Source organism: Pelobates fuscus, chromosome 3 (genome assembly GCF_036172605.1).
Source record: "Pelobates fuscus isolate aPelFus1 chromosome 3, aPelFus1.pri, whole genome shotgun sequence".
Lineage (NCBI taxonomy): Eukaryota > Metazoa > Chordata > Amphibia > Anura > Pelobatidae > Pelobates > Pelobates fuscus.
This window is the reverse complement of record NC_086319.1, coordinates 257415618-257434994: the sequence shown is the minus strand read 5'-3', so window position 1 is coordinate 257434994 and position 19377 is coordinate 257415618. Positions and strand designations below refer to the sequence as shown.

Here is a 19377-nt window from a genome sequence, read left to right as displayed (position 1 = left end):
GACCAATCAGGACGCCTCAGAGGCGTGGTTACTTTTCGGAACAGGGTATTTAACGGAGCTTCTCTCGTCAGCTCATTGCCCTGTCGTGGTTCTAGCTTGTTCTAGTCACTCAGTGCTTGTGTTCTGCTTATTCCCTTTGGTTTTGACCCGGCTTGCTTATTCTACTCTGCTTACCTCTGTATCCTTGATTCGGCTTGTCTCTCGCTCTCCTGCCTTCTGTTACCCTCGACCTCGGCTTGTCTTTGACTATTCTCTCAGTACTACTTACGTTAGTCCGGCCATTCTAAGGTCCGGTATACGTATCTGGCTACTGTTTGTACGCTGCGTGTTGGATCCCTGTCCCGATCCTGACAGCATGATAATAATCAGTGAATATTTTTGTATAAAATGAGTATGCAATACAATGGTAATACACAGTAAAACTCTACAGCATCAACTGTCAAGACAAGATTTATGAGGTACTTTACAGACAGAAAGTAAAACTCCAGCAAAAAGCCATAAAACCTTGGCTAACTGTTAGATCAACTGAGTAACCCTTTCAATGCTGGCTAGATCCTCCTAGGCATAATATATCCTATTTTCATGTAATTTTCAATTAAAATAACATTCAAACCAGCTCATTAATCATTTCCTGGAACCATCCAACAAGAATAATCTACAGATTCTATAAGTCGAATTTTAATTTGCCTTAAAAGATATCTTATCTTATTTAGAGCAAATCAATACACCTGGATAAAAACATCGGTATGCTAACACGTGATAATATCACACTAATATATAATTATTCTTAATTCCACCTGCAGAATGGAATGTTTATAACTATATATTCTTTAGTTAACTAAGATTTCTAAATATTGAAATCTGACCGTGATTTATCCAGTCATATATCATGCTATTAGATTTTTAATTAATTTAGATTAATTAAATAAAACCAGCATAATTACCAGTTAAGTAGATGTTCTCATCCGATGCTCTTAGGTAGTCCCAGGAACTTGAATGCGTGTATGATTGGTTCTATGGAGATGTGTAAGTAATAGAACAAGTAATGTTGCTTAGAAAGTAAGAGTAAAGTGTCCAGGAGTGTTTCTTGAGTTGGGTCCAAGAGAGTTTGAATGTTAGTCCCAGAGTGAATATCTATCAAGGATCTCTCTGCATGTCCGAATCTGAAAGCCCAACTCCAACTTCAACTCACTTCTCTCTTCCCTTTGTAATAACTTTTAAAGGGCCAGACTCTCTGTACGTCATTAGTTGATAAGGCCAATAGGAAACTGAAGGTGTGGTCAACCTGCAGATTGCAATTTAGGTATTTGGTCCATAGAGGGCAGTCTCGGCTCACTAAACCTTCCTATCCAGGAAAGAGTTAACTTTTCCTGATGACGATTTTGACGTAATTTGGCTTATCTATATGACTAACATAACTTAAATTTACTTGTCAGTTCAAAGCGTTTCTTTGGATTTTCTCCAGACAGTGCGTCGACAATTCCTGTTGTAATTTCTAAAATTGACAGTTGTAAACTAAATTAAAATTTAGAAAGTAAAATCAATTACTTGTCTTCTCTGTCACTAATGTCTGTGTTTAGAATTATTTCTATTCCATTAACATTTAGACAGAGCCTTCCATCCCCCTGCTTCATTGCTTATCACTTGGCTTGTTTATATAATGCATTTGTAGCGGATTGCATTAAGTCTGTCCTGTAATATTCACATAAGACTGCATTCGTTTTAGTGTATCTGTGTATATATGCAAAAGTTGTATAATTTCCTATGTGGGTTCGGTAGATTTCATACGAATGAAACTACCGAACCATCAGACCACCCCAGTGAGAAGTGTGCACCTCGTTAAGGGTTCACACTTCTCAAAACCGCAACTTAATGGGTGCCTATTAGTGCCTGGGTGGCCGCCGTTCGGTATACGAACCACGCACGGTGGCCATCTTACGCATAAAAATCATGATGCGAGGAGTACCCTAGCCCTTTTTCCCAGTATTTTAGCAAACCATTTGCCCTCTAATCTGGGTTCCCGTTGGGTGCCTAGGGTCCTCTGGTGGACGGTGACGTGCATCCACAAAAGTTCAAGTCTGTATATGACACCTGTATGTGTCCAGACATCATCACCACTTCATATCACTGAAGTTTTTACTTAGCTAAAAAGAGACATGTGTTCATCAAGTTCTGCACTTCTCACATTTTTGCTGTTGATCCAAAAGAAGGCAAAAAAAAAAAAGTGGTTTGAAGTGCTTCCAATCTTGCATCACACTAGGAAATAAAAACATTCTTGACCCCAGAATGGCAGTCAGATATCTCCTTGGATTACCCAACAAATTTAAATTTATATCCCTGAATATTATGTTTTTGCAAGTATTTATCCAATTGCCTTTTTTGTTTTCAATTTGACAATTTTTATTGTTTTTTCAAATATTTTCTTAAAGAACTCGGGGTACAGAAAAGAAAAGGGGTTGGGGTCAAAGTGTTGACATACCATGCCATGTCAATCAAAAGTGTTGTACAGTAACATTATACAATAATACAATAATCATTACATGCACCTTACAATTGTTTGCGATGTTTTCTGATTGGTGTGGTGACTAGCGGCTATCTAGCTCTGTTCCTGTTGTAATAGTTTGTGCCCTTTTCCTTAAGGGTTCTCGTGGTTATTTGGGGTTTTTATCTACGTTAGTATTGCGCTATGTAGTGAGCGCCTCCGTGCTTTCCTCCTCCCTCTACCTCCTCTAACTATCTGTCCCTCCTGTCTTCTATGACCCACCTCGGTCCTGTGTCTTGTTTTTACCACTGTACTCTTCCCATCTCTCGCTAGCTGTCCCTACGTGTTTTTTGTATCCAATATGCGTGTTTGCCATTTTTTCGTATTGCCAGTTTAGTGATATTTGCTGCATGAGAACTTCCCTGGTTGGAGGTATTGGTGACCGCCACGATCTGGCTATTAAGGTCACCGCTGCTATCAGCAAGTGGAACAGTAGAGCCTCCTCAACTCTGGTCATTGCCTGTGGTAACATGAATAATATACATTGTTGGATGGATAGTTTCCACTGCCTGCCCATTAGATCCTTAGCTATTTCCTCTACCATTTTCCAGTAGTCCCCAATCTCCTTGCATGACCACCAGATGTGGCTCATTGTACCCTTTTCTGTCCCGCATCTCCAGCATACATTTGGAGTGTTTGGATAAATCCTAGCTAATTGCTCGGGTACCCTGTACCACCTGTATTGCAGTTTTCTGATAGTTTCTAGATGAGATGTGCATCGTGTGTTGCCTTTATGTATTGCAAACGCCCTTTGCCACTGTTCCTCATCTATGTCTTGCCCCAATTCTGTATGCCATGTCTTTTGGAATGTCATGTCTGGGTCTGTCCTGTCGTCTATGAGCACGTTATAGATCTTGGAGATCGTTTTTACGGGAGGTCTACTAGAGAGGCATAGATGTTCTATTGATTGGTTAGTGGCTGACTCTTGGTAGTTTATCGGTATCCCTGTGAGCAAGGATTTCATCTGCATGTATGAGAATAACGCATTGCTGGATATGCCGTATCTAGCTTGGAGGTCTGGGAAATGCATCAGTTGGTCCCCCTGGTACATGTGGGCAATCTTAGTGCAACCCCTCTCTGACCACTTTTTTGCATCAAACGTCGGGATCCCTATTGCTAAGCATGAGATTGGGGCATCCCCAGAGAGTGTCCCCTCTGTCCCTTCCCTCTTTCTGTTTTCGTCCCAGAATTGTAATGTTAGTTGGGTGGTCGCTAATGGGAGTATGTGTTGGGGTCGGAGTTTTTGTGGTAGCCATAATAGTTCCTTGAGGGATGGACATTGCGTCCAGTATGGTTCTATCTTTGTCCATTGTGGAGCCTCCCCTCCCGCCGTTGCTACTTTGATTGCTGACAATTGGGCCGCCCTATAATAGGCATGTACATTTGGCATACCTAACCCTCCTTTTCTGATTGGTATTTGTAGTGTTCTATTGGCTACCCTAGGTTTTTTGTTCACCCACACAAATCTGGTTATCAGTCTCTGGAAGGAGGTCAGATACGTGAGTGGTAGTTTTATGGGGAGGGTTCTCAGGAGATATTGGAGTTTTGGGAGCAGCATCATTTTTAGCGCTGTAATTCTTCCTACCCATGATAGATATTTCCCTTCCCATGTTCCCAGTGTGGCTGCTGTTTCCTTCAGAAGTTTGGTGTAATTGAGTTCTAGCAGTTTGTCAGTACTTGGTGGGATGCGTATGCCCAGGTATGTTAAGTGGTCCTCTCGCCAGTCAAAGGGAAAGGCACTTTTGAGTCTAGCGAGTGTTTCCTTCTGCAACCCCATCCCCATCGCCTGCGTCTTTGTGACATTTAACTTGTAGTAGGAATGTTTCCCGTACTCCGTGATGGTAGCCATGAGGTTGGGAAGGGATATGTGGGGCTGTGTCAGGGTCAGAAGGACGTCATCCGCGAATAGACTCGCCTTATATTCTTTATCTCCTATTGTTACCCCATGTATGGAGGAATGCTGTCTAATTGCTGCTGCTAGGGGTTCTAGGGCCATGACGTATAGGAGGGGCGACAGCGGGCATCCTTGTCGGGAGGCGTTTGTGATTTTGAGGGGTTCCGAGACAAAACCTGCATTGATGACCCTTGCTGTTGGTGTGTGGTATAGAGCAGTGTTCCCCAACCCCCGGGCCGCGGACCGGTACCGGTCCGTGGATCAAACGGTACCGGGCCACCCAGGGGTGTGCGAGCCTGCCGGCTAATGCAGGGCTGGCATTGCCCAAGTGCCAGCCTTGCAATGTGCCTGCGGACCGGAGGGGAGATCAGAGATCTCCCTCCCCGGTCTGCAGGCACTGTGCTGACAGCCGGCAGGGGAGGGAGTGAGAGAGGACCCGGAAGCTCTTACCTGCAGCTCCTCTGGGTCCTCCTCTCGCGAGATTTGGAGCGTTGCCGCGGTAACCACTGCAACGCTCCAAATCTCGCGAGAGTGAACTCTAGCCCTGTAACTGGGCTAGAGTTCACCTCACCACCACCGGACCACCAGGGAATCCCCACCGGACCACCAGGGACTAAGAAATGTCCCCCCTCCTCCCAGTAAAGGTAAGAAGGGAGGGGGGACATCAATATATTATTTTTAATTAAATAAATAAAAAAAAGCCTCCCTACCCTCCTTACTCCCCATACACACACTGCCCCATACACACACTACACACACTGCCCCACAAACACTGCCCCATACACACACTACACACACAGCCCCACAAACACTGCCCCATACACACACTACACACACAGCCCCACAAACACTGCCCCCAAACACTGCCCCATACACACACAGCCCCACAAACACTGCCCCATACACACACTACACACACAGCCCCACAAACACTGCCCCATACACACACTACACACACTGCCCCCATACACACACTACACACACTGCCCCCAAACACTGCCCCATACACACACTACACACACAGCCCCACAAACACTGCCCCATACACACACTACACACACAGCCCCACAAACACTGTCCCATACACACACTACACACACTGCCCCCATACACACACTACACACACTGCCCCCAAACACTGCCCCATACACACACTACACACACTGCCCCACAAACACTGCCCCATACACACACTGCCCCCAAACACTGCCCCATACACACACTACACACACTGCAACTCTCACACACACTGCCACCCTCACATACACACTGCACCGCTCACACACACATACACACAATTTTGAGTCTATGTCTTTATGTGACTGTGTTTGTGATTTTCTGACTGTATGTGTCTGCGTGTTTTTTTAATATATGTGACTGTTTTTTTTTTTTGTCTTATTAAATCAAAACAAGCGGGCCACGGAAAAATTATCAAATGTTTACCGGTCCGCGGCGATAAAAAGGTTGGGGAGCACTGGTATAGAGCCTTGACCGCTGAGAGAAATCCCTCTGGTACCCCAAATTTTCTAAGGACCTGCTCTAGGAACTCCCATCCCAGTTGGTCGAAGGCTTTTTCTGCGTCTAAAGACACCAGCACTCCTCCCGCTCTTAGTTTTTGGATACTGTGAACAATGTTCAGTACCTTTCTTGTATTGTCACCCCCTTGTCTTTTCTTTATAAACCCTACTTGGTCTGTATGGATGACCTGTGTGAGCATTCCACTCAGTCGCCTTGCGTAGATCTTTGCATACAGCTTGGCGTCAGTGTTAAGCAGGGATATTGGGCGGCAGTTTTGAGGACATGTGGGTGGTTTGCCCGGTTTTGGAAGTGTAATGATGTGTGCAAGCAGGGATTCAGCCGGTAATTGTTGTGTTGCTGTAGCTTCATTAAACGCGTTTGTCAGGTGTGGCGTTAGGATGGGGGCGAACTGCTTGTAGTAGCAGTTTGTGAATCCATCCAGGCCCGGTGCCTTGCCCGATGGTAGTAGGTTGATGGCTTCTTCTACTTCCTTGGTAGTTATGCTAGCCGTGAGTATCTGTTGTTGTTGCGGTGTGAATGTTGGCAAGGGTATGGCTTGTAGGTAAGAACTAATCTCTTGAGGGGTGGGCTGATGTGTGCGCGCATCCTCTGTTAGATTGTACAGAGAGGCATAGTATTTTGCAAACGTGTTACTTATATCTTTAGGTGCTGTTATTTTGTGTCCCTCTGCCGATGTTAAGTAAGCTATTTTCTGTTGTGTTTGCTTCGTTTTGAGGAGGTTAGCTGTTAGTTTGCCTGCTTTATTTCCCTGAGAGTATTGGTAAGCTTTTAGTTTTTGCAGTTGTTGCCCTGTCCTTTCTATGGCCTTTGTGTGTATGGCCTGGGTTATCTCCATAATGCACGTTTTTAGTTCCTGGGAGGGGGCTTGTTGGTTTTGGGTGTTAAGGTCCTGCAGTTCCCTTTGCCATAGCCGCATCTGTGTTTGCGCCAGCCGTTTTAAATATGATGCTCTTTTTATCAAGAGGCCTCTAGCTACTGATTTATGTGCTTGCCACAGTGTGCTTTGGGATATATCTCCCGTGTCGTTTTCTGTGAAGTAATGAACGAGCTCTGTTTCTAATGTCTTCCTGAATTTGCTATCTGTAAGAAGCGACGCGTTTAGTCTCCATGGGCTTCTATGTGTGGAGTAGTATAAGTCTGTCAATGTCGCCACTACTGGCGCATGATCTGACCACGTTAATTTAGCTATAGAGCAGTCCCTGACTTGTTCCAGATGTTGGCCTGCAATCCATATGCCATCTATGCGTGAGTAGGTATTGTGCACAGTGGATAAAAATGTGTACCCCCTTTCTCCCACATGTAGTGCTCGCCACACATCATAGTAATGGTTGTCTTGTAGCAGTTTTTGTATTGACCTGCCTTGTCTCTTAAGCGGTTTCAGTCTGGCTGGTGTGTGCGGTCCAGTGGTGTCTATCAGGGGGTCTAGTACATGGTTAAAGTCGCCACAAACCACCCCTATGCCTTGGCTTATAGACGACAATTTTTTGAACACCTTGCGGAGGAAGTTTCGTTGTTCCTTGTTCGGGGCATAAACACTTGCAATTGAATATAAGACCCCATTAAATGTCCCCACCACCATAGCATATCTGCCCTCTGAATCTACCTCCGAATGTATTAGTGTGAACGCCACATCCCTACTGATAAGTATTGACGCCCCTTTCGATTTGTTTGAGTACGTGGCGTGGAATTGGTGGGGGTAGTCTTGTCGGAATAGAGGTGAATGTGCATTGGCTTTGAAGTGGGTTTCTTGGAGGCACACTATGTCAGGTTTTAGTTGTTGCAAATCTTTTCGAAGCAACCCACGCTTCGCTGGGTGATTAAGCCCTTTAGTATTATGAGAGTATATTTTCATGGGGGGTTGTACAGTCGGATTACGATTTGTGGTGTGTTTGTGATATCTATTTTTGGGAGAGACACTTTTCCCAGCATCATCGAACCTGGTGTCCACTCCCTGTGTCGGTTAAAGTGTCTGGGGCTATTCCCATCTGGAGGTGGAGCTATTGGAGGTGTGGAGGTGTGAGGTGATACATGCAATGAATGTGTACATAGAAAAGCATGGTGGTCTAACAAATAAACATAAGCAAGTAAAACTAAACATACTGCCATGGTAATGGCTTGGTGCCTAACTTTGGCACTGTGGGGTAGGAAGTATCTTTCTTCCATGCCTGTTCACAACGGTCTTACGGCCTGTATTGGGTTAATCATTGGTATTCGCACCTTTTATCTTAGATATTAACATTACCTTTAACATTAACAGTAGCATTAAGAGCCCCATGGTTGGGGAGGTCAAGTGTATTGCCCCCAGGTCCCCGGCTTTACCTTGTTGGTTAGGAGTGTAACCTTAAAACCATGGTGATTCTACCGACCTTGGTCCCCTTGTCGGGCACCTTTTCCCCCCTAGAGTCTCAGTCCCAACGTCTCTACGAGGTACCTGCCACAGTCTTAGGTTGTGGGCCGCGGCCTTATCTGTTTCTGGTGATCTTCTTCCACGTGGGAGGTAGCGTGGTCCGTCCTGCGGCTTGGGGTGGTGTCTGCGGCGGTGGTAGGCCCCAATCTTTCAGTGCTTGAATACCAGCTTCGGGAGACGTGATGGCTGTCATCTTGCCTTCGTGCATAACCAGTAGCTTAACTGGGAATCCCCATCTATACGGCTTCTTATGTTGTCTCAGGCTCTCTGTGATGCTTGCAAAGGATTTCCTTTTTTTCAGCGTTACTGCCGATATGTCAGCATAGATTGTAATCCCTTGGTAGGGTGGTGGGAGGTTCGGGCGTTGTCTGTTTGCCCTCATAATGTCTTCCTTTACATGGAAGTAGTGGAGTCTCACTAGGGTGTCTCTGGGCTCTTCAGATGTGAGAAATCTCGGTTTAGGGACTCTGTGGTACCTGTCTAGCAGGAGCATGTCTTGATGCATGTCTGGGATAAGGAGTTTAAACAGCCCCTGTAGGTATGCGTGCAGATCTGCTGTGCTGACTGATTCTGCAATCCCTCTCAGGCGCAGGTTGTTTCGTCTGGATCTATCTTCCATGTCTGCCAGCTTGTTCTCATAGGTCGCCATTGTATCTTGCATTTCGTTCATTTCAGCCCGCATGGCATTATAAGCTTCAGCATGGTCCGCCATCTTGTCTTCCAGTGACGACGTGCGTGTGCCCAGGTCATGGATTTCAGACTTGATTTCGTTAAGTGATGTGTGGAGGGTAAGTTGTAGCTTTTGGTACATGTCGTCCAGCATTTTTTGAATCATGCTTTGGGTTGCAGGCCCATCCGCTTTTGTTTGTCCCTGCAGTACAGAGGTTTCATCGTGGGCGCCATCTTGGGGCTCCTCCGGTCTCACCGGCATTTTCCCCTGGGCATTCCGAGCGGCAAAAAAATCACTTTTTTCGCTCCTTTCAGTCTGCCTGCGACCCTTGGTCTGTGACATCGTCGTGGATGCAGTTTTTTCCGCCGTTTAGGTGCTCGTTCCGCTGAATTTAGGCCGTGGTAGCACGGAGCTACAAACAACATGCGACCGCTGCGCTTGAGCTCTTATCCAATTGCCTTTTAAACATCTGTACTGACTTTGATAAAACCACCTCTTCAAGCAGAGACTAGATCACATATAGGCATACATCACTATTTTAACTTTAACTTTTGGAGATAAAAAAAGCCCTCTCATGTCTAAGAAGAAGAATGGTGAGAGACCCTGGAAGCATTTATATTTAAAAATGTAACCTTTACTGCATAAATTTTAACAACTAGTGATACAGAGATACATAAAGCTGGAATGTATACTGTGCAGACCTTAATTAAAAAAAGATAACTCAAAATCGATTTGTGTCACAATTTAAAAATATTAACTAAATTAAACAATCAGAAAATTCAAGCTAAGTACCCTAAAGGAAAGTATAAGATTAACTTGCATGTACAAAAAAATAGCAAGAAATGCAAAGGTTATAGCAGTGAATGGGAGATTAGTAGGAGGACTTGAATCATGAATTACAAAACAACAAAACTAAAACATCAGCAAGTGCTAGTGCCAATAAATTTAGAAAACCGCCTTGTGGTTTCGAGATGCCTGCGTTACCGGCAATTATGCTTGCCTTCTAGTTCTGAGTGGAAATTCCTTCTAAAATGACAGTACTGAACAGTAGAATGCATAGTTCATCTAAGCCAGTTTAGGTGTCTCGTTAGACAATAGTGTAATCAATTACCGTATATACTCGAGTATAAGACGAGTTTTTCAGCACATTTTTTGTGCTGAAAAACCCCAACTCGTCTTATACTCGAGTCACTGTCTGTATTATGGCAATTTACATTGCCATAATACAGACAGGGGCTGGCAGCGAGCGCTTACCTCTCCTGCAGCTCCTGTCAGCTCCCTTCTCCTCTGCGCCGGTCCGTTCAGCACCTCTGTCAGCTCCCAGTGTAAGTCTCGCGAGAGCCGCGGGGTCATAGTGTGGCTCTCGCGAGACTTACACTGTGAGCTGACAGGGGAGCTGACCGGACCGTTGCGGAGGAGAAGGGAGCTGACAGGAGCTGCAGGAGAGGTAAGTGCTCCCTGCCAGCCCCCTTCTTCCCCCCACTGAACTACCAATGCCACTGGACCACCAGGGAGTGAGAGCCCCCCTCCCTGGCGAGCTAGGAAGCAGGGAGGGGGGACGAAAAAATTAATATATATAAATAATAAAATAAAAAAAAAAATAATAAAAAAATTATTAATGAAACAAAAAAAAAGATTAAAATAATAATTAAAAAATAACCCCCTTCAAGGCTCTGCATCACACACACACACACACACACACTGCACTCATACACACACACTGTAAATAAATATTCAATTAATATAATTTTTTTTAGGATCGAATTTTATTTATAAATTTACCAGTAGCTGCTGCATTTCCCACTCTAGTCTTATACTCGAGTCAATAAGTTTTCCCAGTTTTTTGGGGTAAAATTAGGGGCCTCGGCTTATATTCGGGTCGGCTTATACTCAAGTATATACGGTACATTGATTTTCAATGATTTTATAATTTTAGACTATATATTTTCATAGATTTAGCTAGTCAGAAGAAGGAAATAAAACCAAAACATAGATAAAAAGAAGGAAAAATGAAGAGGTGAGCGACAGCCGTATATATAACAATAGGATCGAACAACAGTTTGTTTGAGTCCTGTGACAGACCACCCAATCAGCCTGGACTTGTACACGGTTCCCCAATTACCACCTCGCTCAAAGGAACTATAATTTCCCAGGATTTTCCCCTCCAAAGTAAGTCTCCCTGTTTAGCGCCCCTTACAATGGTATTAAAGAATGCCAGAAAAGCAGGCTTTGGAAGCACAGCACACCTGACTGGGAGCAACCACTGAACGCAATGGAACTCTGGTTCAGATCAAGCACTAGCTGCAATCCGCTGAAACATCTTCGTGAGTGCTATCGGTCTTAGGAATAGCTACCAGGTTGCTTTTATGGGGAAAGGGGCAGAGGAGGTGGTGAGGCATCAAATGACACCCTGGACTAGAGGGAGAGCCATGTAGCCACAAAAAGCGTTGTGGTTTTTCGGTGACCGGGAACTTCCACCCAGCAGCCTGGAACTCTGTCCCAGATCGGAGAATAGCCACAGCCCGCTAAAAACTTGACTTTCACCTAACTCGGGTTAGCCATATCCGATCCAAGGGCTTTTTGGGAAGAGTGGGCTCTCAGAAGAAAGTTTTGCGGGGATACCATTTGTTTGGGGATATGGGAACAGAAACCCAGTTTTATTGTTGGTTTTGTTACCCAGTACCGAGGTGTCTGGCCTCTAAGTAAATTAACCGTAAAGGTACAGACATCAAGGCACCTGGGATATCTTAATCCCATTGTTCTCATGTTGATGCCCTGAGTGTGACAAGTTGACAATAAAAACAATTCTTCTTCACCCTTCACAAAGTCTTGATTAGTGTTTGGGTGAGATTTCTATACAAGCTCTAAACTGAGCTATAATCACTCCTCTAGGCACTGCAAGAGATACTTAGGAGGGAAAGGAGAGCCTTGGTGGTGACACTCGGTTCCCTTGGTGACTGATCCACCACAAGTCCTATATCGTTAGCCATTACCCTGCACCCCTTCCCCCCCCCAAAAAAATGAATCGCTCGCCTACCTAATTAAACCGATCACTTAGCATAATTAAAACAACCAATGCTCGTCAAAACAAATGTATGGGACTAGTACCAAGTATGCTGGTTGGTGACATCAATAATTAAATGATAGTGAAATCATTAAGGCATGATATATCTCAAGTACTCCTGACTCTAAAGCACATGGACGTGGAGATTTGTAACTGCTCTTACAGCCTTTTCTCTGATAGAAACGGAATGTGAAATTAAATTCTATGCACTATATTCGTATAATTTATGTATCTTCAAAAAAACTGGACATATTTAGCAAGGAATGCGATCTTCCCTTAAGCTTTAGAATGCACACAAGTTGTCCAGATGTTTGGAAACCCATTCAAGATTAAATAAAGTCTACGCTCTCCCAGAAGACATGCAAACATGCCGACGGTCATTACTCCCTCCAAAAAGATAGGGCAGGTTTGATTTTTATCATATGGCTACATGTATGTGCTTTATTACACTTACTTTCATATTGTAATATAAGCAACATAGCAAGGAAACAAATGTAGCACACTCAATGACTCCTTTTCATTCTGGTGGGCAATATTCTGGGATAATATGGCCTTTTAATAAAATAGTGACATGTTTTCACATGGTGTTACACATGAAGTTCATTTTTGTGATCTACCACAAACACCTTAACAGCAGGAAGTGCAGTATTCCTAAAGAAATCAAGCCTCTATATCATCCATCAATGTATGACCAGGTGAATTTGCCACCTACAAGTTTATCCACTTCACGTGAGTATCTCAACAATGGTTGGTAAAGAGCATCAGATAATGGCAGCAAGGCTCTAAAAAGGATGAGCAGGATCATAGTTGCTCTCAAACAGCCTTTGGTTTCTCACTGTCTTCGGATTCATCTTCTTTATCAGAGACTCTATCTGGCTTCTCCAATTCAAAGTTCTATGCGGCACAAAAAAGAACATAGAAGAATAAGTAAAGATATGGTGAGTTTAAAGGAGTAGCAGGAAAAAAAAGTTGTTGCTGAAAACATTTTACGTTTGAGCACACAAAAACATCTGCTGTGCAGTCAGAATGACCAAGTTTACTATATATTCAAAATGATTGTTAAAAACAACTGGTAGATATTGTTTAACCCCTTAAGGACACATGACATGTGTGACATGTCATGATTCCCTTTTATTCCAGAAGTTTGGTCCTTAAGGGGTTAAAAAAAAAAAAAAAAAGACGACTAGTTCTTAAGCTCCAGGACCATTTTTGTGGCTTACTTTAACCAATATTAGTCATATTTTCACAAGCATGTCAAAAATTTTATAAAATAAACACACAAATAAAACAGTGTAAAAATATATTATACAGAACAAAATGTGCAGGGACACCAGGCAGTTAAACACATAGGCCTGTATAAGCTTTCAAAATGCTTTAATATTTTTAAATAAACTTCGAAATGATTTTTTTCAACATATAAAATATACAAATTATATAAATACATCAAAATATTGCTCAATTAAAATATTTTTCATAATATTTTATGATTTTAACCGTTTATTCAAAAACATGAAATCCTTTGGAAAGTGCATCTAAGCATATTACATCAAGGCCACAGTTTGTAATGTAAAAATAAAATAAACTATACAGCCCTGCACAATATAAAGGTAACTCACGTACTTCTAGTTCCTGCAATACTGCATCCATAAAATCGTGAGAGTTCTGTTTATAGGACATGGCCAGTTTGATTGCATCAGTAAAGAGCTACAGAGGCAGAAAAGAAGGGGGATAGTGAGGACCACAAATAAGATTATCCTTATACCCCCACTGCCACTATTTCTAAAAGAACTGACATTTCTGATCAGTCAATCGTTTTCAAATAATGTGAGCGAAGATTATTTACAAGCAAGCAATTCCTGCATATATTTTGCACACAGTCAACTCACTACAGCTCATTATTATTATTAATATTTATAAAGAGCCAACAAGTTCCGCAGCGCTGTACAATGGGTGGACTAAAAGACACATATTTGTATTTATTCCGAAAATAAAACCCCAACAACTGTATTGTGAGTTGGGGATTATGCGAGTGCAAGCTATATTAAGTGAGCATTTGTGACTTATGAGAAAGCATTTATTTTCAAATTCAGATATACATTTAGTTTTTATAGAATGTATTCTTTGTTTCCATATAAATCACATTAAAAATGCACTAAAATCAAAGCATTCTGTTGTCTAATACAGTCACACGTGAATGCATGTAAGTAGCTGATTGCATCTATTCACTACACCTGATTTTCAGGAATTCAATTACTTTACATAAAATTGGCAGCTGCCCCCTTAAATTAAAGGTGCATATGCATAGCTAACAAAAGCAGTTAAGATATTAGTTGTGTATAAAGATTGCACATTGTTCATAATTGTAGTGCAAAACACCTAAAAAAAATTCCCTAGAAGGAAGGATTTACCACTGCGTATTGTTTTCCTGGCACTGGAGTTTCCCTTTAAGTTGCAAGGCAATGTATCTCCCTGATGTGGCTGGTTAACAGCTACATATGCCGTACCGGAGCCTGATTTAGTATAAGCATCCCACTGACTTTGTGACTTCCAGAGATACAATGCTTAATCACCATTGGAGGCTCAGATACAGGTTTCTGAGCTGCACCCATTGGAACTCTAGTTCAGAATTCACCCAAAATATATCTATGAATGTATTACCTTTACCACATTAGTACCATCAGCAGCTGAAACAAAGTAAAATGGCAGGTTATGCTTCTTGGCGAAGTTAAATCCTTTCTGGGTCACACGGAGGTCAGCTGCAGGAAGGAAAAAAAAAAAAAAAGAAAATGGCAGCATTTGTTGAAAAAAACTAAGTATAAGTGAAACCTGAAGGCAAGAAAGGTTGAGTTAATACACTGTGTCACATCTAGCATCTCTGAAATAGGTCAGGAAATCTTAGCACTCTGCCTTATTCATGTAACTGTCGCATGAACTCTGCATCTTCTCTTTAATTAGCACAGTTAATGCACATAAGATATCTGCATTTCTGCTATTCCATTTATCTGAATAGAGCACACCTTATTCTGTTTCATACGTTGCTGTTTTTGCAAATATTTATGGTATGCTCCACATTTTAAATATATATATAATTATTAATTGTCCAATTAATAAAAAAATAAACTTTCTAGATCCAACATTTCTTTGTTGATTGAACATAATCAAACATATACATTGGAAACAGTGAGTACCAATGGTTAACATTTCTTATATGGATGCAGTATTATTGCTATGTTCATAATGTATAGCAGTATGATACCACTTGTCTGATCCAATTCCTTCCTTGAGGAGATGGCAATTTATGTGCATTAAACAAACGATTTAAATCATCATTTTTAGCTGACATGGTACATATGGACCTCTAAACTGAAGCAGACCAGGGTATCACAAAGTCAGCAGTCACAGTAGATGTGTATAGATGGGAATCAACATTTAAAAAAAAAAAAAAAATTATGTCTATCACAACTTTAACAAACTATGGGGTGCACACTTTGTAGCAAGTGATATATTCAAATAAAAGTTTTCACCATTGCTGAAAAATTGCCAAGAATATAGTATAAAAAATATGCACAACTTACCATCAATTTTGTTGGCCACAACAATGCAGGGAATTTCTGGTCGGTACTCCCGGAGCTCTTGGTACCATGTACAAAGGTTCTTGTAGGTGATCTTGCGTTGTACGTCAAAGACCTGAAAGAATTTACTAATTAGCTTGGCATCAAATCTCTTGAAGCACAAATAAATATGTAGCACCAGTTATATCATTGAGCATGCCCATAATCTGAGCTATGTACAGTGTGAAATTAAAGCTTTTTTTAACCATAAAAGTTTTCAAAGCATAGTATTTCCATATATAACACCATGATGCTTCTGACTTACCATGATACAAGCATGAGCCTTGTGGTAATAGGAAGCATGCATGCTTAGAAACCGCTCTTGTCCAGCTGTATCCCAAAAATCTGCAATGTTAGCACATTTATGAATGATAGAACACAATTATGTTTATTCCTAAAATATTGGTATAGGTAATCTAAATCGTTTGCAATGTTTTGAAAGGAGACAGTAGCTTTCACACAGCAAAATGATTTACAAAGTTGAAAATAAAGGCTGCAGATTTCAACCAAGTTGAAACAGATGCTGACCCCCATTAACTCGCGATTGCCTACAATTAGTAAGATGTGCATTAGAATCCTTGCTCGTGCCAATACACTTTGGTAAAGAAGATATCTTTGCCAATACAATCCTGAAGAAGTTCACTATGGAATAATGTAAAACATTTGTTACAGTTTTTCTGAAATTCTATGGCTATTTCTGACATCACCACTCGGAGTAGAAGGAGTAAAACAGTCATTGCTGAATTGTTGATAATCACAGAAAAGGTTAGTCAATGAAGGCTTATTTCACTAAACAAAGAATTGGAAATAAAAAAAATTAGGAACACTATATTTTTAAACATATGATTTACAGCTATATATTTTTTTTTTTTTTATAATTTCACCAATTTGTTGTAAACTTTCTTTCACAGGATACTGATCATTTGGTAAAGATGATGCATAATATGTGCATATGTAGAAGGTGCAGGAGGTGTATGTCTATAAAACATTTAAATCCTAAATTGGCTGGCAATAAAGCACTTACCCACTAAGACAGTCTTTCCATCCACGGTTGTTGTGTATTTGTATAGCGTCAGGGCAAACGTGGAGAGCTGTTGAGGACGGCTGTTATTGGTCAAGTCTTAATAAGTCAGATATATCTTAACACAGAGATGCAGTATTTTTTTTTTTTTTTTTTTACACTAACTTGTGTTTCCCTTCCATTAAAGTAATTTTTTTAGGGGTAAAATAAATAAATATTAAGGTATCAAATAGTTTGTTTTTAATATCTTGCCAGCAGCTGATTAGACATGAAGATGCATATAAGTATGTCGTTTAAACCACAGCTATGTTTGCTCTCATCAGACTGGTGAAAAGATAAAAGTAGCCATACTGCGACTGCTATTAATCTATTCACAACCCATTTCACAGATTTGTGAACCAGGATGTGTGTAGCAAACTCTCAAGATGCTAAATGTTCAGAATGCAACCTCAGCTGCAACGCTTCAAGTGTGCACACATCTACTGTACAAAATGGATGGAAATCGTATTCAGAAGAATGGTGCAGTCTCATATATGCATTCATTTTCAAATCACTGCAGTTGTAAGCCATTCTATGCAAACAGGACAAATATGGGGTACTCTATGCACTGAGTATAGTATGTTATAGTACCCAGAGCGACCCTTTAATTTTGTCACATTATATTGAAAGACTAAAGTGATTTCTCAAAAGCTAAAGGGGTATTGATATAACTCTTGCAATGTTCATCAGTTCTTCAGGAACTAAAGTAGGAGGACAGACAAAGAGAGAATGAAACCTCCACTGCCAAAGAAACTATCAGTGAGAACAAAGGATACAATCCATCCATTAGAAAGCGTTCCATCAACCTGCAATCAGAGAAATGGACAAAGACTAGTTAGATGCACATCCATTCTGTCTGTTGCCTAAAATGTACACCTCCATTTCCAATGATATAACTAGTTTTTCCAGCAACAGAAGGGGTATTCATAAAATATTATAACCTCCAATGTAGTATGCAGCTTTTCTATGAGAGGGGTAATGCTACACCCCAAAATGTATTCCTGACTACAGCACTGCATTTCTTCACAAAAGTCAGTATGATGTAAATTACTTACTTTGACTTCCCCACTGCGCTGTCACCCAGACAGATAATTTTGACATTTTCATCAGCATCATATTTCTCCTGTTCAAGGTCACTTACTCCATACCCTTCTCCTGCCATGCTAATGGCACAAAGTGTCAGATACAGAATGATCTCGCATCAATGCAAGCCAAGGAGCACAATGTAACACTCTATGGAGGAGTGTCTGGCATATTGTTTATAATTGATTCCAGTAAGATAAACTGTAAAAACACAAAAAATACATAAAAGTCATTTTACCCAAGTATAAAATTCACTTCTCATTACATTATGGTTAACAGTTCAATAAAATTCACCTAAAAGATGTATTTACTCCTAAATATAATCTGACACCTACTTAAATATCTAAAGATATAATTATAGGTGTATTCCAAGTACCATAAGCAATATAGTTCACTGTAGCAGTTATGTGAAAATGTAGTGTTTTATACAAAACCACCAAAGGCTTCTATCTCGCCACACTCATGAAATCACTATAAGACACTTTTTAGATAGTACTACATACCTGTACAACATCATAAAATATGGGCAAATAGTTGCTAGAACTGAAAACTCCCAAGACAATTCTCCTATACCAGTTAATGGCAACCTCTACCACTCCAATTTAGGTGGACCAAACAAAGCGATAATTCACCTACCAGCCTTCCAGTAGATTTGGGGAATTGTGCCAGAAAAATGATGATGAACAAGAAGTTAGATTTTATTATTGCAAAACTACGTCTTTTACAAAAGTAAATATAAAATTGCTTTGCCTGGTACTCTTTTATAAGGACGTTATTAGTGCTGCATCATCATTTTCAGATGTTAAAGGGAAACTCCAGTGCCAGAAAAACGATCCGTTTTTCTGGCACTGGAGGGTCCCTCTCCCTCCCACCCACCAATCCCCGGTTACTGAAGGGGTGAAAACCCCTTCAGTCACTTACCTGGGACAGCGGCGATGTCCCTCGCCGCTGTCTCCGCCTCCGCGACGCTCCTCCTAGTGATTACGTCGGCCGGTGGGCGAGACTAATCTCGCTCACCGGCCGAGGAGACCTAATGCGCATGCGCGGAAATGCCGCGCATGCGCATTACGTCTCCCCATAGGAAAGCATTGAAAAATCATTTCAATGCTTTCCAATGGGGTTTTGAGCGACGCTGGAGGTCCTCACACAGCGTGAGGACGTCCAGTGACGCTCTAGCACAGGAAACCTGTGCTAGAACCCAGGAAGTGACCTCTAGTGGCTGTCTAATAGACAGCCACTAGAGGTGGAGTTAACCCTGCAATGTAAATATTGCAGTTTATGAAAAACTGCAATATTTACAGTTGCAGGGTTAAGGGTAGTGGGAGTTGGCACCCAGACCACTCCAATGAGCAGAAGTGGTCTGGGTGCCTGGAGTGTCCCTTTAAAACTACTTAGTTTTTTTTTGTTTTTATATACAATATGTTTGATATTTTAATATGTTGAAAAAAAAATAATAATTTTAGAATTTTATCCAGAAATATTAAATCATTTGGAAAGCTTATCCAAC

General features: G+C 41.5%; 1 protein-coding gene across 1 annotated transcript; it reads right to left on the bottom strand.

Annotated features, from left to right (window-relative positions):
- Window positions 1–10848: 10848 nt before the first annotated feature.
- On the bottom strand, window positions 10849–18067 carry LOC134601069 (rab-like protein 2A). Its single transcript, XM_063445492.1, has 8 exons — window positions 17843–18067; window positions 17564–17593; window positions 16752–16831; window positions 15993–16072; window positions 15692–15803; window positions 14775–14872; window positions 13737–13820; window positions 10849–13010 (listed from the first exon to the last, which is right to left on the bottom strand). The coding sequence occupies exons 1-8, from the start codon at window positions 17947–17949 to the stop codon at window positions 12930–12932; spliced, it is 672 nt and encodes a 223-aa protein (XP_063301562.1). The 5' UTR covers window positions 17950–18067; the 3' UTR covers window positions 10849–12929.
- Window positions 18068–19377: the final 1310 nt, after the last annotated feature.

Coding starts and splice junctions, on each gene's coding strand:
- LOC134601069 (XM_063445492.1), bottom strand. CDS start 17,949: ATGGCAGGAGAAGGGTATGGAGTAAGTGACCTTGAACAGGAGAAATAT. Junction 16,832..17,563: donor CGCTTTCTAATGGATGGATT/GTATCCTTTGTT, acceptor GACCAATAACAG/CCGTCCTCAACAGCTCTCCA. Junction 16,073..16,751: donor TGGAAAGACTGTCTTAGTGG/GTAAGTGCTTTA, acceptor CTAACATTGCAG/ATTTTTGGGATACAGCTGGA.